This window comes from Nelumbo lutea, chromosome 6 (assembly GCF_056320005.1).
Source record: "Nelumbo lutea isolate HS-2025 chromosome 6, American lotus-T2T, whole genome shotgun sequence".
Taxonomy (NCBI): domain Eukaryota; kingdom Viridiplantae; phylum Streptophyta; class Magnoliopsida; order Proteales; family Nelumbonaceae; genus Nelumbo; species Nelumbo lutea.
This window is the reverse complement of record NC_142689.1, coordinates 39,359,250-39,381,362: the sequence shown is the minus strand read 5'-3', so window position 1 is coordinate 39,381,362 and position 22,113 is coordinate 39,359,250. Positions and strand designations below refer to the sequence as shown.

Below are 22,113 nucleotides of genomic sequence, written 5' to 3'. Positions count from 1 at the left end.
AGGAAGGATCAGAGAAGACTAGGGTTCAGGTAACCCTAGAAGGCAGCGAACTATTTTTCCTTGTAAGTTGTTTACTTTTTAAGAGAAGTTCTTTCAGAGAAGATAGGTTGGACCTATCTGGAGGGGAAGGCCGAACCATTCTAGCTCTTTCTCTCTTCGATTCACTAGGGTTTTATAGCAAACCCTGGACCGAACTGTGTTTCTCTCTACTCTAGGGTTTGAAAGTGATCTGCGGAAAGCCCTAGTCTTTGACTGAACCCTATGATCTACCTAGAGCTACTCTTAAGTTGATTGGTAGGTCCGATAAGATTCTAGGGTTTCTTATTAACCCTACTGCAAGCTCATCTATACAGTTTGGATTGTACGACTGAATTGCTTCCTTTCAGGACTAATTAAAACCCTACTACAAGCTCATCTATATAGTTTGGACTGTGCGACTGAATTGCTTCATTTCAGGACTGATTAAAACCTTAACTTTCCCTAGCATATCAGTTTTTTTAAAAGTTGTTCTTAGAGTTCTAAGGGAGTTAGAGATCTACGGACAGCTATTGCTGTGTTGGCTAGTTGGTTTCAGATCAGAATTATTTCGGTTTTGTGCACATACACTGAGAATACAGATCAGGCCTATACTGCTTTGATTGTGATTGGTGCTTCAAGTGCTGTTTTGAGACTTGACATAAATGGAGTCTAAAATTCAGGCAGAAGACAGTCTTGGGAACATCAGTTATGGTGGTATTTTTGAGATGGGTGGTCAGATTATGACCGTAAAGTTTGATGGATCAAACTATTTGGAATGGGCCCAATCAGCCATGATGGCTATTGGTGGAAGAGGTAAATTAGGGTACCTCCTGGGAGATATGAAAGAACCTTCCAAGGGAGACCCGACATATACCAAGTGGATGCAAGAAAACTACTTGGTTATGACATGGCTGTGTAATTCTATGCAGCCTCATATTAGCCGGAATTATTTGTGGGCAAAGATAGCTAAGGAGATATGGGATGTTATGAAAGAAACTTACTCCCAACCCCTTAATGTTGCCAGAGCATATGAATTGAAATGTGAAGTGAACACCCTTAAACAAGGAGAGAAACCAGTGTCGGTCTACTTCTCTACCTTGAAGTCCCTGTGGCATGAGATTGATCACTTAGAGACTCTTTAAGTGGGAGAGTCCCAAAGATGCTCAGACCCATAGAAAGCACATTTAGACAAACAGAGTGCTTGAGTTCCTAGCGGGACTGAACTCAAAATATGATATTGTGAGGTAGCAGATTTTGACTAGAGACAGTGTGACTCTCTCTCGGGCTTACTCATTTGTACATAGTGAAGAGACCAGAAGGAAGGTTATGATGCAACCCACATCAGCCTTTGTAGCAGCTACACCCAAATCAGGGGGTGATTCAGAGAAGGACAGGAGGAAGGAAGACAAGAAGGATGTAGTATGTGAACATTGTAAGAAACCCAAACATACAAAAAAGACATGTTGGAAACTGCATCCCCGCTTGGTTCCTACGAAGTTAAGAAACAAGAAGGGCACTGCTCATGTAGCCATGAACACTGATTCAACATCTTCATCTGGCACAAAAGGAACATCTTTGGAGACCTTAGCTGCAGTTCGGGCAGCCCTAATACAGCTAGAAAAAGAGGTTGGAAATTCAGCTCAGCCACTGCAACCTCCATCAGCCCCTGTCACATCTGCCTTCGCCCATTCAGGTACTCGAGCTTCAGCTTATAATGCCTCAGCTTCAGGTACTACTGAACCTTGTTGGGTAATAGACTCAGGTGCATCTGATCACATGACTAGCTTGCCTTCATTGTTTACTACTTACCATCTGTCTTCTGGTAGGGATAAGGTATCTATTGCTGATGGCTCCCTGGTTCCTATTTCTGGGAAGGGTGACATCAAGCTTTCAGATACTATCTCCCTATCATCTGTTTTGCATGTTCCTAAGCTTGATACTAACCTTCTTTCAGTCAGTAGTATTACCAAGTATATGAACTACTCAGTAACCTTCTTCCCGGACCGATGTGTTTTTCAGGACTTGGAAACGTAGAAGGTGATTGGGACTGGCCGTGAGACGAATGGGATCTATCTGCTCGAGGAGCGGTTCCGTCAGGGAGAGTCAGTAGAGAAGTTGTCTTTTGTTTCTCAGAGTGTGAGTTCGGTTATGCTTTGGCATAACCGATTAGGTCATTTGTCTTTTCGATCTTTATAGAGTCTGTTTCCTACTTTATTTGAGTCTATTGAGTTGTCTCAGCTACAGTGTGAAAGTTGTGAGTTTGCTAAGCATTGTAGAAAGCCTTGTTTATTGAGTAATAAAAGGAGTGATAATTCTTTTGATATTGTGCATACTGACGTTTGGGGGCTTTATCATATCCCTTCCATGGGTGGGTACAGATACTTTTTGTTATTTTTTGATGACCATACCTGTTTTTCGTGGGTTTATCTCATGCGTTCATGAGATGAGGTACCTTCCCTGACCCAAAATTTTCACCAAATGATCCTAACCCAGTTTGATGCCAAGATCAAAGTTCTCCGATTTGATAACGCAAAGGAATACTTTGCTAAATCATTGACATCTTATCTTCTTCATCATGGGGTTATCCACCAGAGCTCTTGCCCTCATACACCTCAGCAGAATGGAGTTGCCGAGAGGAAGAATAGGCACATTTTGGAAGTGGCTAGAAGCCTCATGTTTACTTCCAATGTCCCTATTCGCTTCTGGGGGTATGCTATCCTCACGACGGTATACCTTATTAATCGGGTCCCTTCCAGGGTCCTTGATATGCGATCTCCTTTTTCGCTTCTACACCCACGTGAGCACTTGTCTTCTATTCCCCTTAAGACATTCAGTTGCACTTGCTTTGTTCAGCTTCTCGGACCCCATCCCTCCAAGTTCGAACCCAAAGCCTCAAAATGCATATTCCTTGGTTATGCACAAACTCAAAAGGGCTATTGCTGTTATGATTCTGTCTCCGGGAGGAAGTTTGTCTCCATGGATGTCACTTTCTTTGAGGGGACACCCTATTATCCTCGGGTTGCCCCTCAGGGGGAGAGTAGTGAGAGTGGGGGTTTGAGTTCTTGTCTTCAGGGGGAGAGCAGTGAGAGTGGGGCAGTTCTTTTACCTATTCAATTGGGTGATGAGAGCTGCAATGGTGAGGATGGTCAGAGGGATCAGGACTTGAGGGAAAGCTGCAATGGTGAGGGGGGTCAGAGGGATCAGGAGTTGAGGGTTTATCACAGGCGGTGCAGGCAGATTGATCTTGATCATCAGCAGTCCGGACCAGTTCCAATCTCATCTGCAGCTCCAGGTCCAGATACTTCAGTCCCAGAGCCCACAGAGACTTCCCCTACAGATGATCTTGACCTTCCAATTGCATTCCGTAAAGGGAAACGACATTATACCACATCCACAGCCCACTGTATTTCCCATTTTTTATCCTATGATCGCCTATCTCCTACCTACAGGTCCTACCTTAGCTCCATTTCCAATGTCCCTATCCCAAGAACAGTGCAAGAAGCCCTATCCATCCCTGAATGGAAAGATGCAATGCAGGTTGAGATGGAAGCCCTGTTGAAAAACAACACCTGGGAGGTAGTTGATTTGCCAAAAGGAAAGAAACCAGTTGGATGCAGATGGGTATTTACAATGAAGCATAATGCAGATGGATCTATTGAGAGGTATAAAGCTCGGTTAGTTGCAAGAGGGTTTACACAGACTTATGGCATAGATTATTTGGAGACATTTGCACCGATAGCCAAGATGACTACTATTCGAGTTCTATTGTCCCTTGCAGCAAGTCACACTTGGCCTTTATACCAAATGGACGTGAAAAATGCCTTTCTGAATGGAGATCTGCAGGAAGAAGTTTACATGCGTTTGCCTCCTGGATTCTATGATGCAGAAATAGGTAAGAAGGTCTGCCGGCTCAACAAGGCTTTGTATGGTTTGAAACAGTCACCTAGGGCTTGGTTTGATAGATTCAGACTAGCACTTGTGAAGTTTGGATATGTACAGGCCCAGTCAGATCATACCCTATTCATCAAGAGGTTGGAGTCCTCTTTGACACTATTGGTAGTATATGTTGATGATATTGTGGTCACAGGGAATGATAGCCATGAGATTGAGTCTCTTAAACAGATTCTTCACCAAGAATTTAAGGTGAAGGACCTTGGTGTACTCCAGTATTTTTTGGGTATTGAGGTTGCTAGATCCAAACAGGGGATCTTTATATCTCAGAGGAAATATGTCCTAGACCTGGTAAGAAAGTTATGTTCCAGCAACTGGACTTTAGTGCCGAGAGTGGGGAGCTTCTTGAAGACAAAGTAATGTTCTAGCAACTGGTAGGAAAGCTCCTATATCTCTGCCTCACTCGGCCAGATATTACTTATGCTGTTAGTGTTGTCAGCCAGTACATGCATTCTCCTAGAACCACACATTTTCTTGCGGCAGAAAGAATCTTAGCCTACTTGAAGAGATGCCCAGGTAGGGGTATACTTTTCAAGAACAACAATCACATGAAGGTGGAGGTCTATACTGATGCAGATTGAGCTGTGAGTGTTGATGACAGAAGGTCTACCTCAGGATATTGTGCCCTTGTGGGAGGAAACCTTGTCTCCTGGAGAAGTAAGAAACAAATTGTTGTGTCCCGGTCAAGTGCTGAAGCAGAATACAGGTCCATGGCCAATGGAGTGGCTGAAATCTTATGGCTAAGATCTCTACTTGAGGAGTTGGGTATTGAGTATGAGAAGCCCCTGATGCTGTATTGTGATAATCAAACCGCCATTAATATAGCACATAATCCAATAGAGCATGACAGAACCAAACACATTGAAGTTGATCGCCATTTTGTGCGAGAGAGGGTCTCATCTCAAGAAGTATGCCTCCCTTACATCACATCTAGTATGCAACTAGCAGACATCCTCACTAAAGTCGTATCAAGAAAGAAGCTAGAGGCGGATCTATCCAAGTTGGGAATGATGAACATATACTCCCAACTTGAGGGGTTGTGTAGAGAACATTGATGTGGGCCCCACAGCTGTGGTCCCACTCTGTCCGTAGGGTAGAATGTATCTAGTCACAGCTGTGGTTATTTTACTATTCTGTTATTTCTAGTTTCAGTTCTATATTGTTTGTTATTTGTTAGTAGTTATGATGTAAACACCAAGGGCAGATATGCCCTTTCATGTAACTAGCATAACCTATATATATTAACTTAAAATGGCGGCGGCAGAATATTGACATTCTGTTCTCCTCAAAAAACTGTGTTCTATTGCTCTTTCACCACTCTTTCTTCTACTTCTTCTTCACTTTCTCTTCTCATCGAACCTGAAATCTGTCAGTGGTCAAGACTGAATAGCAGTCTTGAAAACCTACAGATGCAAGTGCATGTTCACCATGAAGCATAGGGAGGACGGGTCCATTGAAAGATACAAGGCTAGACTCGTGGCAAAGGGGTTTACTCAAAAGGAAGGAGTTGACTACAAAGAAACATTTTCTCCTGTAGCAAAACTCAACACTATCAGAGTCCTACTCTCATTAGCTGCAAACTTCTCGTGGGAGCTTCATCAGCTGGATGTGAAGAATGCTTTTTTAAATGGTGATCTACATGAGGAGGTATTCATGGATCCTCCACCAGGTTATGAATTTGGTAGAAAAGTGTGTAGACTGAGAAAGGCACTATATGGCCTTAAACAGTCCCCTCGTGCCTGGTTTGAGAAGCTATGTGGAGCCATGAAGAAAGGTGGTTATACTCAAAGCGGGGCAGATCATACTCTATTTATAAAGAAGAGGAATGGGAAACTTACTGCTCTTATCGTCTATGTAGATGATATGGTAATTACTAGGGATGATAAGGAGGAGATCAACAGACTGAAGGAGGTCCTAGATGCTGAATTTGAAATCAAAGACCTGGGTCAACTGAGGTACTTCCTAGGTATTGAAGTTGCTAGATCCAAAGAGGGCATCTATATATGTCAATGGAAATACACCCTTGACCTTCTACAAGAGACAGACATGTTGGGGTGCAGGCCAGCAGATACTCCAATAAAACCGAATCATGGTCACAGGAGTTAGTGGGAGAGGACTACCCTGATAAGGAGAGATACCAGGAGTTAGTGGAGAAGTTAATTTACTTGTCCCTCACTCGTCCTGACATTGCTTATGCCATTCATGTTGTCAGCCAGTTTATGCACAATCCCAAAATTCCTCACATGAAGGCTGTAGAAAGAATTCTCAGATATTTGAAGTCTTGCCCTAGGAAAGGGATTCTGTTAAAAAAAACAATAGAATTGAAGTTGAAGGATATACTGATGCAGATTGGGCTGGTTTTGTGGGTGACAGAAAGTTGACTTCAGGTTACTACACTTTTGTTGGGGGAAATCTAGTTACATGGAGAAGTAAAAAACAGAATGTTGTTGCAAGGTCTAGTGCAGAGGCAGAATATCGAGCTATGGCTCATGGTGTTGCGGAACTATTGTGGCTTAAAATTCTTCTTGGTGAACTGGGAGTGAAGACTGAGTGTCCTCTCAAGTTGTACTGCAACAACAAGGCTGCTATCAACATTGCAAATAAACCAGTGCAACATGATAGAACAAAACATATTGAGATAGACCGCCATTTTGTTAGAGAAAGAATAGTCACAAGAGAATTCTGCATTCCTTACACTCCCTCAGAGATGCAAATTGCAGATGTTTTAACTAAAGGGCTAACCATAGTGAAATTTTTGGACTTACTGGGCAAGTTAAACATGATTGACATCCATGCTTAGCTTGAGGGGGAGTGTTGGTTTGGTTGATATGTTGTTATTCTCTTGTCTGGGCTGGGTATTAGAGTCTCTAGTTAATGGGCCTTAGTAACTGGGCCTAATTGTATCTTGTGTTTTATTAGACTGGGTGTCCCATCACTAATCAGGGGTATCCTAGTCCTTTCATGTAAATTATGTATTGCTCTTATATTAGTGAACAGTGCCGGCTGATGAATAGTGCCCATTCGAACACATCAGACTCCCCTCTCTTCTTCTTCCTCTTCTTCTTCTTCTCAGCTCTCTCAACAGGTTCAGTTCGGCAAACAAATCTAGATCAGACTTTTCAAACAAATTCTCAGCTTAAACTTATCAAAAAAAAATTCTCAGCTTATTATTTTTTTTTTCCATTAGCACTTTTAGCACTCCAAGAGATATTACATTCATATTGGAATATGTGCAATTCTTTTGATGATTTAACATGGTTTCAAAACTACTTTTGCAGTGCTATGATCAGTATTTGTTGAGAAGTTTGAGAAGAGCAGCAGAAGCTAGGGGACATTCTTTTTGGGGTAGAGGACCCGATAATGCAGGTTCTTATAATTCCAAGCCACATGAAACAGGATTCTTTTGTGACGGAGGAGATTATGATAGTTATTATGGAAGGTTTTTCCTTAAATGGTACTCTCAAGTTTTGATTGACCACGCTGACCGTGTACTTTCTCTGGCCAAGCTGGCTTTTGAGGGTACCTGCATTGCTGCAAAGGTTAGCTGTCATTTTACTGTATTTCTTAGATGAAGGCATAATTTCTTTACCCAAAATGGACAGGATCCAATAGGGAACATTGCTATCTTGGTGGTTTATATGTAGTAGTCAGGGAACAAGAGACGATTGGTGGTTGGTTGTCAAGTTATTAAAATTTGTATTTGAAAAGCCAAAACACATGGTGTGCAAGCTTTGTGGAAGGGTCAAATCACAAGCATATGATAAAACAGGTTTAAGTCTGAAGCAGCCAAGATTAGGACCATAACCTGTTCATCCCTCCTAGGACCCTGGATAACAGGGATCAGCATTTAGTAGTGGTTCCTTTAATAGCTAATGCAACTGTTAAGAGACCATATTCTGTTACATTGTAGATCTTTATAAAGCCCTTTAAATAAAAACTACTAGTAGTCATCATCCATGTTAAGATGCTATTACTCTGGTTCATTTGTACCTTTTTATTATTTTAGTATCATTTAAATAATTTGATAAGAAGTCCTTTGAAGGAAACAAAATGGTAAAAGAAGACTGCCACAATGATCATTAGAGATCCTAAAATGGTGTATAAATGTCAAGTTTGACCCTGTAAAGACCATTGGATTTGGCAGTTAGGTAGAGCTGTCAATGGGTCAGGTCTGGTTCTGGACAGGGTGTACCAGTCCCAAACTGATAATTAATTGGGTCCATATGACAGACCCGGAACCATCCCAATTATTAATTGGGACAATTGGGTCTGACCTGATTAGACTTGAAATCTATAATTATATATAATAAATAACAATTTAAAACTTTATTTTGATAATATATAACTTTAATAAATATGACAGTAGAATAGTAAACTGTTTATATGTTGTTCATAAAATAAGTGTTTTTAACCAAAATTATCTTATATACTACCTATGAAATTTACCCTTTTGGGAGGCCTTCATATATGTTATTAACTATATAATCGGTTAGGGCCTGAATTGGTTTGGAACAGCAAGAATTGGAACTGACCCAATTATTAATTGGGACAAAACCACAACCAGAACCAATATAATTGATTCGATGGTTTGGTTCTGTCAGGTAGACCCGACTCATTGACAGCCCTACAGTTAGGCTTTGATCAAACTTCTGAGTTATTTTACCAGTCATATGTCAATCTCATCTTTAAGTTGTGATTTTCTTTGATGACTAGTTATCAGGTATCCATTGGTGGTACAAGACGGCCAGCCATGCTGCTGAACTAACTGTTGGGTTTTACAATCCATGCAATCGGGATGGTTATGCCGCAATTGCTTCAATGCTAAAGAAGCATGGGGCTGCTCTTAACTTTACCTGTGTTGAATTGCGCACTTTGAACCAGCATGAGGACTTCCCAGAGGCACTGGCTGATCCTGAGGGCCTGGTCTGGCAGGTATTCAATTGGCTTCATCTCAGTCTTGTCTCTGCATATGCTGCCTTAGTACAGTATTACCTTCAGAAAGAATTTGGTACTATAGAGTATAGTGGGAATCATAGTTGTAAGCTTCTAAATCCTTATTGTTTAGCATCTGTGCTAAGGAGTTCGAACCAGTAGATAGAAGGGAGGAAGAAGAAGAACAGTTGATTCTGATGGGTAAACCTTATCAGTTGACCATATTTTAGATTAGCCTCTAATTAGTTGTATAAAGACTAAACTGCCCCCATTTAAGTATGGGACAGAAAGTCTCTATTAAAACTGCCACATAAGCACATAACTTAAAAGAAATAAAATGACTAATCTACCCTTATTTGGCTAGTTCTAACACTCCCCCTCAAGCTGGAGAATATATGTCATATAATCCCAGCTTGTTGCATATATAGTTCACTCTCCCTGAGTCTAAACCTTTTGTAAACAAATCTGCTCATTGATCACCTAAGCCCACATGTTCTGTGCTTATGTCCCCAGTAAGGACCTTCTCCCTTGCAAAGTGGCAATCAATCTCTATGTGCTTTGTTCTCTCATAAAAAACAGGGTTAGATGAGATGTGGAGTGTAGCTTGATTGCCACACAGTATTTCTTGTAGGAGATTCCTCAGCCATACTAATTCACATGTAGTGTGTGCCATGGCTCTGTATTCGGCTTCAGCACTGCTCCTTGCCACAACCGTCTGCTTCTTACTCTTCCATGTCACAAAATTTCCTCCAAGAAATGTGCAGTAACCTGTAGTAGATCTTCTGTCCGACACTGAGCCTGCCCAATCTGCATCTGTATACCCAATTACCTCAAGTCTTCCTCTTGGTTTGTACAATAACCCACGGCTTGGAGCTCCCTTCAGGTTCCTTACAATTCTAAGAACTGCATCCCAGTGAGGTATCTGAGGGTTCTGCATAAATTGGATCACCACACTGACTGCAAAGGAGATGTCTGGTCTTGTGATAGTCAAATAGTTCAGCTTCCCCACTAATTGTCTGTATCTTCCAGGATCAACAAATATTTCCCCTGTATCACTACTCAACTAAGCATTTGGCTTCATGGGAGTTTCAGCCGGTTTTGCACCTAACAGTCCTGTTTCATCCAATAGATCAAGAACATATTTTCTTCAACACAGGTTTACACCTTGTTTTGATCTAGCAACTTCTATACCCAATAAATACTTCAACATCCCAAGGTCTTTTGTTTGAAAATGGTTTTGTACAAAGACATTTAGTTTATTAATCCCCAATTTGTCACTGCCAATTATGACAATATCATCCACATAGACCGCTAATAAAATCTTTCCGACTTCTGAATCATAGCTGAACATTGAGTGGTCAACCTGACATTGTTTCATTCCAAAAATTTTCACCACTTCGCTAAACTTCCCAAACCAAGCACAAGGCAATTTTTTCAACCCATAAATTGCCTTTTTCAATCTGCACATCTTACCATCCTCCCCCTAAGCAAGAAACTCAGGTGGTTTCTCCATATATACCTCCTCCATAAGGTCACCATGAAAGAAGGCATTTTTAATGTCAAGTTGAAACAAGGGCCAATCATACATAACGGTCAGGGAAATTAAGACACAGACATAGCCAATCTTAACCACTGGAGAGAAGGTTTCCATATAGTCCACCCCATACAACTGTGAATAACCTTTAGCAACAAGTCCGGCCTTCAGACGCTCCACATTACCATCCGACAAGTATTTAATAGTATACACCCATTTACAACCCACAACATACTTACCGGGAGGAAGAGTAGTGAGTTCCCACGTTTGAGTATGTTGAAGGGCAGAGAGTTCCTCTTCCATTGCCTACCGCCACCCAAGTGAGGTAAGAGCCTCTTGGACATTCTTAGGTATAGAAATAGATGACAATAGTGAAACAAATTGGCAATGAGAAGCGGAAAGGCGAGAGACTGAAACAAAATTGGAAATGAGATGGAGGGTACAACTATGCTTACTTTTCCATAAAGCAATGGGAAGATCAAGTGCTAAAGGTGCTGGGATAGGAGCAACAACAGGATCCGCAGACAAGGTAGAAGTTGGAGGAGGAGCTGGTGTCTTTCGATGAGTATACACGTGTTGGATCGGTGGTCGTTCAATAGGGATTTGCATTGGAGGAGATGAAGGATCAGCCCCAACTAGAACAACCGGAACGGGATCACGAACTGGAAGAGGAAGAGGAAGCAAAGGTGGAGATACCAATACTTCAGGTCTCGAGAAGAAGGGGACATGCTCAAAAAAAGTGACATCATGACAGACATAGCACTTCCGAGTAATGGGATTGTAACACTTATACCCTTTCTAGGTCCGAGAGTAGCCAAGAAAGACACAGTTAATAGAGCGTGCATCCAACTTGTCTATCCCAGGACTCAGATTGTGAATAAAGCACACACAACCAAAGACTTAGGGTGTTAAGGGAAAGGGAGGCAAGGTGGGGAAGAAAATAGAAAAGGGAGACTGACCATGAAGAATGAAGGAGGCATCCGATTAATAAGGAAACAAGCAGTAAGTACAACATCGCTCCAAAATCATTTAGGAACACTCATATGATGAAGAATAGATCGAACAGTTTCAAGGAGATGATGCTTCTTTTGTTCAGCCACCCCATTTTGCTAAGGAGTGGATGCACGTGAAGTTTGCTAAATGATGCCATGTTGTTCTAAATACTGTTGAAAGGAAGTAAGAAAGTATTCGCGACCGTTATCTGAATGAAGAACTTTGATTGGAACACCAAATTGTGTACGTATTTCAGTATGGAATTTTTGAAAAATGGAAAATAATTCACTCATTTCTTTCATTAAATAAATCCATGTCATCCTTGAACAATCATCAATAAAAGTGACAAAATACTTGTAACCATTACAAGACTCTATTTTAATCGGACCCCAAAATCTGAATGAACCAAAGCAAAAGGATTCAACATACGACGACTATCAACCCTAGGACTGAAGGGAACCCGACGATGTTTTCCATACTGACACGACTCACACAGTAAAGACGACAAATGACTCAAAGACGGAACCAGTATCTTGAGTGCCTTGAGAGATGGATGTCCCAATCCACAATGCCATTGTAGAGGAGTGAGTGAAGTCTGAAGTGCAACTGACAATCCACCATCGTCATGGTAATACAATCCACTGGCCTCATGCCCCCCACCAATCTTCTTCCCCATCTTGAGATCCTGAAAAACACAAAAGGAAGGGAAAAATGTAATAGAGCAATTAAGAGTCTTAGTTAATTTACTGACAGACATAAGGTTGAACGGAAATTTAGGTACATATAGAACAAATGATAAAGAAAGAGAAGCCGTGTCAACATTACCAACACTACAGATGGGAGAAGAGGAACCATTGGCAAGGGTAACAATTTGAGATGTGGAAGTTTCAAAGAGGGAAGAGAACACACCTGGAGTCCTGGTCATGTGATCAGGGGCTCTAGAGTCAAGAATCCAGGGAGGCATGTTCTCCCCCTCTAGTACCACGTCCACCTCTTCTGGTTATCACAAATCTTGCGAAGCCGTGCAAAAACTTCCTCAAGTGTAGGAAGAGTAGAGCCTCCCAATATTTGGGCCCTAATTGGTTCATACTCTGATTTTAACCCCACTAAGAACCTAGTGACACCCAGTTGCTCCCTTTGTTGTTGTTGAACCTTAACATCTGGAGTGAGGGGATGATAAACATTGAGTTCATTTTTGAGGTTCTTCATACTGGCATAGTACTCTTCTAAGGTTTTATTCCCTTGCTGTAGATCAAAATACTCCTGATAGAGCTGATATACCCTTGTAGTATTATCCTGCCCAGAATAAAACTTCTTGGCATGTTCTCATATGTCCATAGTTGTATCTAAGAACATAAAGTTGGCACTTATTTTGGGTTTCATACTATTCCGTAACCATGTCATAATTTGGGCATCTTCTTGTTCCCAGTCATCAAACCCTGGAGAGTCAGCTGATGGTTTGTCTTCCTTCACGTGTTTCACTTTCCTCTTTGCCTTGAGGAAAACTTCCACTGACTTGGCCCATGGCACGCAATTCTCACCATTAAGTTTAATGGAAGTCATCTGCACACCCAAATAGTTGGAGGGGATCACTACACAGTTATCTCTAATGCTGCCATTATGTCCCCCCACTGCTATCTCTAATACTGGACTCTCAAACACCAACCAAATACTGCTGTCAAGGCAACACTACAGCACACTGATAACAATCTCACAACTAGTCACAATCAACACTTGATGTAGAGTAACATTCAGGTTAAGAACTGGATGTTTTAACCAGATTTAGCTACCATCCAGATTAGAACATTGATGAAGGCTATTCAGCCACTTCTTTCAGCACAATTTTTTTTTTTCTTTCTGTTCACACCACTACTGACACCCCAGAAATATTAAGCATCATTACAACAACACAACACTCAAGCAACCACACAAAAATTCTGTTCACACCACTACTAACAACCTAGAAATAGTAGTCATCATAACAGCAATGTAACCACTCGAGCAACCACACACAAACCCTCTTGAAATGGTTCAGTAGAGGGTAAACACCGCAAGCACCACCACACGACTAGGGCTCAGATTCACAGCCCAAAGAAGAAAAAAGAAGAGGGAGAAAGAACTTGAAGTCGCAGGATGGAAACCTTGAAGTCGCAGCCTTCTTCTCCTTTGTTTATGGCTCTGATACCATGTTTAACATCTGTGCTAAGGAGTTCGAACCAGTAGAGAGAAGGGAGGAGGAAGAAGAAGAACAGTCGATTCTGATGGGTAAACCCTATCAGTCGACCATATTTTAGATTAGCCTCTAACTAGTTGTATAAAGACTAAACTGCCCCACTTAAGTATGGGACAGAAAGTCTCTATTAAAACTGCCACATAAGCACATAACTTAAAAGAAATAAAATGACTAATCTACCCTTATTTGGCTAGCTCTAACACTTGTTAATGCATAGTTATACCCAACATTGAAAGTGTTCTTTTTTCTGGACTTTTTTTTTTTGATATGTACATTTCTGAAGATGCTATTTTCTTTTTCTTTCTTTTTCATTATTATTGTTGATAGGCTGAACAGGCCTGGGCTAGTTTTATGTATTACATTTGTTCTATTAATTCTTTATTAGTTCTTTTGTGGGCCCAATGGGCCACATACTAAAAGGGCATCATTGTAATTTCAGTTTAAATTATACTTAAAGTATAAAAAGAAGTGGGGATTCCCCATGAACTGATCTGTTTTTCTCCAGTCTTTCTTTCGTATTCTTCTTCTATTCTTCCTCTTGACTTCCTCACTTCCTCCTACCTTCTTTCTATTATTTTACTAAATTAAATCCATTTTTTGTCGTGCTGAAATCAGTCAACTATTGTCAAATAAAATGAACATCATTGTCTAAAAAAATGCTATTTTTTCTCTTGTTTTTTCATTCTTCCTTCTTTATGAGAAGCCACGGCTCCTTGCCTAAATCATTAGTCAACAATTGATCTAAAAAAAAAATCATTAGTGAACAAAAGAATCTTCATTCTGTGAATGCTATCCATTTTCAGGTACTCAATGCTGCATGGGATGTTTCCATACCTGTGGCTAGTGAGAATGCTCTTCCTTGCCATGATAGAGAAGGCTACAACAAAATATTGGCAAATTCCAAACCATTAAATGATCCAGATGGAAGGCATCTATCAGCATTCACATACCTCAGGCTAGGCCTACATCTCATGGAGAGAGACAACTTTTTGGAATTTGAACGGTTTGTCAAGAGAATGCATGGTAAAACCTTGGAACTTCTGTCATTTGTATGTTGCATTTTCTTTCGAACCTATAGATTTCTCATGGTAATTTGACGAATATTGCTCTTGATTTCTAATTGTCATTAATGGTAACTCAAATATTTTCTCAAAATGGATATAATGTTTTTTAAGTGATAATAGTTACAATATCTAGGGTTTTGTTACGTGTTAGTTTGTTACCATTCACTCTCTTAAACATGATATTTATATTGAGAGAAAAAAATTACAAGAAAGCCCTCACATGGGCATGCAAATACAAATACACATGAAAAGACCAAAAATCCCTTGCCTAAAACATTCTCAACAAATATCATATATAGCCATACTTGGGTCCTTATCAAGTCCACCTCTTCAAGACCTCAGATAGCTGGGACCAACATTGGGTAATGGATTTTTTATATTATATACAACTAAACTTGAGAAGATGCCTGTCCTTGTATCTAAGAAGTCTGAGGAGATATGATTGATTTTGATTAGGGAGGAGAGAAAGTGGCTAGACCCCTGAATGGGCTGCGCTATATACCCTCCAGAGAGGGATCAAGTGGGGGAGAGAGAGAGAGAGAGAGTTCCCCCCTTTGTGCTGGAATGGATTTATAATATATTTTCTCTTTTTTTTTAAAGAAATTTCTGGAATCTTTCTGTAACTAGGCCATGTCAACAAGGGTGACTAGCTGCCAGCCACTGGCCTGAGCTCACACTACTGTTATAACTTATAACTTGTGCTGAGTAACTATTTTTAACCTAGATCATTGGACTAGGCCAATTGGGTTTCAGTTCAGTATAGATTAAACGGGGTCTGTACTGAGTTGCAAGTCTATGCTCTTACACCTTGTCCTTGATTGAAACTTGATGCACATTATGAAATTTCATTTTTTTTTTGTACTATCATCATGTTTTATCAGCAACACAAAACTGTTGTTAATTACTTGAAAAGAAAAAGAGAGATTGTGAAATCTGAAAACCCTTTACAGCAGCAATAAAACCCCACCCTACTATAATTCAAACCAATACATTTGCTGTTTATGAAATCCTTGCTTAGATAAACCATCTGCCAGGCCATTAGCAAATTTTCTTACCCATCTTACTTGAATGTTCATGTTTCTTGAGAACCACTTGAGGCGTCCATATTGCTAAACCACCCCCTTACCTTCCTTTAACCTAAAAACTTTGAATTCCCTTAGTAACCAATCTTGTGAGTCCCATATCTTTTAGCTTTTTATTATCCCATAAACAACATCCATAAGTTCTGCCCTAACTAAATCACTCTATTCAATTGGCTTCGAATACAACTCGCATATAGTACCACCCTCGTCTCTTATCACTCCCCCAATTCCAGAAGGACCAACGTTGCCCAAATTGCTCCCATCAAAATTTAATTTCATCTAACCACCAACTAGGGGTGACTAAACGTCAAGGATTTTTTGTGGCCTAGAGGAAGAGTTAGTTGTTGACCCCCAATTCTTGAAGAAGTCCTCCATTGTATAATCTGAAAAAATTCACTCTCCTCCCAGTGTGCCACTCTTAATATTACAATCTCAATTATCGCCTCCTTATTCTTCTCTTTTTCCCCAAATTCTTGTGTTCCTCTCCTCCCAAACTATCCAAATTACCGCTACCCTTGTGCATCTCCATAAAATCTCGTCTCTTCTTTTTGTGCTCCTCAGAAAAGAAGGGCTAAAGAGTCTATCCAAACTAGGAGGAGGGTTCCACCTACAATCAAAAAGAGAGCAAAGCCATTCCCAAATACAACAAACAAAGGGACAGAAGATTAAGAGTTGATAAGAAATCTCACCACTCAACTTACAAAAAAAAGCACTAGTTGGGGGACAAGAACCAATTTGGTCTTTTCCTTTGCAACATGTCACAAGTATTGATGCATCCACGATAGACTTCCCAACAAAAAACATCAACTTTTGGGGGGATAGAAACACACCAAACTTCTTTCACATGAAAGGAAGGAGTTGTTTAAGGTGAAGTCCAAAAACAAAGGAAGAGAAAGGAGGATAAGAGAAGAAGGTTACGAAGGTTTGTCTCGAGTCACACCAGAGACAAAAACTTTATAATTTTGTTGAAAGTACAAGTTTTCCCTTACTTGAGCGCCCAAATACAAAGGAGAAATGAAAAACTCAAAAAAGACCCTTTCACCATATTGCATATTCTCAACACTCCCCCTTAAGCTAAGCATAGATATCTATCATGCCCAGCTTGCCTAGGTTATTAACGAACTTTGGGTTGTGAACTCCTTTAGTAAAGCAGTTAGCAATTTGATCCTTACATCTTACAAAGGGTAGGAAAATTTCTCCACTATCAATTTTCTCTCGGGTGAAATGCCTATCCACTTCAATACGTTTTGTATAATCATGCTGAATAGGATTATGAGCAATGTTAATAGCTACCTATTTCTCATGGTAAAGTTTCATAGGATTTTCTGTTGGAATTCCCATTTCCGTTAACAAGATCTTCAACCATAGCAACTCTGAAACCCCATGAGCCATTGCCTTGTATTCTGCCTCTGCACTAGAGCGAGCAACAACAGATTGCTTCTTTCTCCTCCATGATATCACATTGCCCGCAACTAAGGTATGTAGCCAGAAGTAGATCTTTTGTCGTCCATTGACCCTGCCCAATCTACATTTGTATAGGCCTCAATCTTCAAATGCCCATGATTGGAGTGTAACATTCCTTTTCCAAGCACCCGTTCAAGTAAGCGAGAATCCTATTGACAACTTACATGTGAGAGGTTCTGGGTTCATGCATTTGCTGATTAACCGCATTAACTACATAGGATATATCTAGTCTTGTCAAACATATATAAAGAAGACGACCAACCAATCTTTGTTAGACTTCTCTATCTGGAAAAACATCTCCATTTGTGGCATTCAATTTGTAGTTAGGATCAATTGGGGTTCCAACTGGTTTACACCCCAATTTCCCAACATCTTGGAGCAAGTCAATAACATATTTTCTTTGAGAAATGAAAATACCCTTCTTTGATCTTGCTACTTCAATTCCCAAAAGGTATTTAAGATCACCAAGGTCCTTGATTTCAAACTCAAAGACAAGAAAGGATTCAATTGAGAGATTCCAGAGATGTCATCTCCAGTCAAAACAATATCATCTACATAAATTGTTAGCATGGTCACTTGATCATCATACCTTCTTATGAACAAAGTATGATCAACCTAAGATTGAGAGAACTCAACTGTCAAGATTGCTCTTCTGAATCTATCAAATCAAGCTCTAGGAGATTGTTTGAGTTCATATAGGGACTTCTTTAAGCGACAAGCCTTTCCCTCACTATTAGGAAGGCTCACTCCTGGTGGCATGTCCATATAAAGTTCCTCCTGTAGGTCTCTACTAAGAAAGGCATTTTTCACATCCATTTGATATAAATGCCAAGAGAAGTGTGCCACAAGAAACAAAATCACTCGGATAGAACTCATTTTATCCACTAGAGCAAAAATTTCCTGATAATCAAGCTCCCAAGTTTGGTTCTTTATGAGGGCATCCATCTCTAGGTTCATAGTTTCTTTCCAATGAGGTGATTGCACTACCTCTGTAAACACTATGAGGAATTGAAACAGAACTGATAACTAAGATATAGGCACAATAAGAGGGTGAGAGAGAATCATAGGAAACATGATTGGTGATGGGATAGTTGGTGCACTTTCTCTTTCCCTTGTGGATGGCAATGGGAAGATCAAGGTCAAGTTCAATGATAGGAGCATCAATAGGTTCAAGAGGAGTAGGATCAAGGTTACTTGAGTCCGAGGTGCTCAGATTGTGATGGACATTCAGCATTAGGAGCCACCTTTTTCTATTGCCTAATAAAAAACTGTTGCCAAGACTAAGGATGATACACAAGAGGGGGAGGAGGAAGTGAAGTAATAGTAATAGAAAATGGATTGGAAGTAGGAGATGAGTCCGAAACAAGAAGACAAAAGGGAGTCTGATCTTCACTGACATTTTTCCCCTAAAGAGAAGGATGAGATGGCTAGAAAAAGGTGGAGGACTCAATGAATGTGACATCCTTAAAAACATATCTCCTTCTAGATTCAGAATCAAAGCAGCGATACCCTTTTTGAACAGGAGAATAACCAAGGAAAACACATCTGATAGACTTAGGATTAAATTTGTGTCTAGAGGGACTCATATCATGAACAAAGCAGAGGCAACCAAAGACCCTAAGAGGGAGACTAAAAGGTGGCTCATCAGGAAAAAAGAGTTGATGAGGAGATTGAAGTTTGAAGCTCCTTGATGAAAGGGGGAGACTAAAAGGTGGCTCATCAGGAAAAAGAAGTTGATAAAGAGATTGAAGTTTGAGACTCCTTGATGGAAGTCGATTAATGAGGTACACAACCGTCTCAATAGCATCTCCCCAAAACCGAGTGGGAACATGAGTTTGGAACAACAACCCTCTAGCAACTTCAACTTGTCTATTCTTTCCCTCAACAACCTCATTCTGTTATAGAGTACAAGTGCATGAACTCTGGTGGATGACTTCCTTTTCTTCAGGAAATACTTGCAGTTGGTGGAGTACAAGTGCATGAACTCTGTTTGGGCTTGCCTCGAAGGGTGTGATACAAAGGCGACTCCTAGAATCAGGAATGTAATATGTTTTACATCACATTAACTACTTGAACTATTACAATTAAGGAGGAAAAGAGATTGTGGGCTTTACATGCTTGAAAATGTTTTATATGTTTGATTTTTGTAGAGAACACTGATGTGGGCCCCACAACTATGGTTCCACTGTGTTCGTAGGGTAGAAGGCGTTCTAGTCATCCTAGGGTTAGCTGGTGGTCAGTTGGTTATTTCAGTTTTATTTTGTTCTATTTGTTATGTAAATACTAAGGGCAGATCTGTCCTTTCCATGTAATGAGCATAACCTATAAATACTAAATAAAGTGGCGGCGGCAGAACATTAAGATCCTGCTCCTCCTTTCAACTCTTGTGTTCTACTGCTCTCTTCTCTTTCTCCTCTCTTCTCTATACCTTTTCTTCTATTTCCGAACCTGAAATCCATTAAGGTTCAAGACTGATAGCAGTCCTGAACGTCTACTTGGTATCAGAGCTAGGGTTTCTCATTTGAGTTTAGTCCAGCCGACCACATGAGAACCATCTAAGGCTGGAAGCTGAGAAAGTAGAGCTCGTTGACTGATTCTTGGAGATCGCCAGAGAGTTTAGTAGCTATTTGAAGATTTGCCACGATTGCAGAGTGTTGGTGATCAGGAAGAACCAGAGAAGGCTAGGGTTCGGGTAACCTTGGAAGGCAGCGAAAAGCATTCTCTTGTAAGTTTTTATTTTCTGAGAGAAGTACTATCAGAGATAGGTTGGGCCTATCTAGAAAGGGCGGCCAAACCACTCTAGGGTTTTCATTCTTCTATTCTCTAGGGTTTTGTCTTAACCCTGCGACAAACCCTAATGCTGGGCCGAACCTTGTGATCTACCTTTGAAGTTTTTCTTAAATTCTCTCCTCAACATTGATCAGTTTTAGGGTTCCATATTAACCCTACTACAAGTCTTATCCGTACGGTACTGCCTGGAATGTGCGGTTGAGAATTTTCTTTTAAGGACTAATTAAAACCCTAATTTTGCTTCAGCATATCAGATTATTCTCCAAGCTGTTTTCAGATTTTTTTTTTGGGAGTTTCAAACTATTCTAAGGGGTGAAAACTGTACGGACTGTTGCTGTTGTGTCTGCTAATTGGTTTCAGATCAGACTTATACTTGTTTCATGCACATATACCGTGAATACAGATTGGTTCTATACTGATTTTTTTTTACTGTGGTTGATAGTCCAAGTGCTGTTTTTGACTGTAGTAACCCTATTTTTTGAGACTACTGGTTCTTGACCGAAATGGAGTTTAAGAATCAAGCAGAGGGCAGTTTTGGGAACAGCAGTTATGGTGGTGTTTCTGAGACAGGTTTTAAGATTACAACCGTAAGATTTGATAGATCAAACTATTTGGAATGGGCCCAATCAGCCATGATGGCTATTGGGGGAAGGGGTAAAGTAGGGTATCTCTTGGGAGATGTGAAAGAACCCTCCAAGGGAGACCCCATGTATACCAAGGAGATATGGGATGTTATGAAAGGAACTTACTCCCAACCCCTTAATGTTGCCAGAGCGTATGAATTGAAATGTGAAGTGAATACTCTTAAACAATGAGAGAAACCGGTTTCGGTCTACTTCTCTACCTTGAAGTCCCTGTGGCATGAGATTGATCACTTAGAGACTCTTGAGTGGGAGAGTCCCAAAGATGCACAAACCCATAGAAAGCACATCGAGACAAACAGGGTGTTTGAGCTTCTAGCTGGCCTGAATTCAGAGTATGATATTGTGCGGCAACAAATTTTGACCAGATATAGTGTGACCCTCTCTCAGGCATACTCCTTAGTGCATAGTGAAGAGACCAGGAGGAAAGTCATGATGCAACCTCAGCCTCTTACACCAGCCCTTGCAGCTATTAAACCCAAATCAGGGAGTGATTCAGAGAGAGACAGGAAGAAGGAAGATAAAAGGGATGTGGTATGTGAGCATTGTAAGAAACCTAAGCACACCAAAGAAACATGTTGGAAGTTGCATTCTCATTTGGTCCCGGCAAAGTTGAGAAGCAAGAAGGGTAATGCTCATGTGGTCGTGCCTACTGATTCAGCATCCTCGTCTGGCACAAGAGGCACACCCTTAGAGACCTTAGCTGCAGTTCGGGCTGCTCTAATACAGTTAGAAAATGAAGTTGGGAACTCAGCTCAGTCACCGCAGTCACCATCAGCCCCTGCTACATCTTCTTTTGCACATTCAGGTACTCGAGTCTCAGCCTACCATGCCTCAGCTCCAAGTACTACCGAACCCTGTTGGGTAATAGATTCAGGTGCATCTGACCATATGACTAGCTTGCCTTCATTGTTTACCACTTATCATTTATCTTCTGGTAGGGATAAAGTATCTATTGTTGATGGCTCTCTTGTCCCCATTTCTGGCAAGGGTGACATCAAACTGTCGAATACTATCTCCTTGTCTTCTGTCCTGCATGTCCCTAAACTTGATACTAACCTTCTTTCAGTTAGTAGTATTACCAAACATATGAACTGCTTAGTAACTTTCTTCCCTGACCGATGTGCTTTTCAGGACCTGGAGATGAAGAAGGTGATTGGGACTGGCCGTGAGACGAATGGGATCTATCTGCTCGGGGAGAGTTCTCGTCGGGAAGAGTTAGTGGATAATAAGTCACTTGTTTCTCAGATTGTGAGTTCGGTTATGCTTTGGCATAACCGATTGAGTCATTTGTCTTTTCGGTCCTTAAAGAGTCTGTTCCCTACTTTGTTTGAGTCCATTGAGTTGTTCCAGTTGAAATGTGAAAGTTGTGAGTTTGCTAAACATTGTAGAAACTCTTATTCATTGAGTA

The 22,113-nt window shown here is 40.7% G+C and overlaps 1 protein-coding gene across 12 annotated transcripts in view; it reads left to right on the top strand.

Annotated features, from left to right (window-relative positions):
• BAM2 (beta-amylase 2) overlaps positions 1–22,113 on the top strand; it is a 69,350-nt gene that overhangs the window by 29,655 nt on the left and 17,582 nt on the right. For 9 of the 12 annotated variants that reach the window (XR_016100777.1, XM_088949871.1, XM_088949869.1 and 6 more), the window contains 3 exons: positions 7,248–7,508; positions 8,683–8,901; positions 14,465–14,684. Coding sequence is in view for 11 of the 12 variants with exons in the window: in XM_088949871.1 (XP_088805997.1) it covers positions 7,248–7,508; positions 8,683–8,901; positions 14,465–14,684 (700 nt within the window). In the remaining variant the exon portion in view is untranslated. The remainder of the gene's footprint in view (positions 1–7,247; positions 7,509–8,682; positions 8,902–14,464; positions 14,685–22,113) is intronic. The other 3 variants (XM_088949874.1, XM_088949873.1, XM_088949876.1) reach the window with 1 other exon arrangement.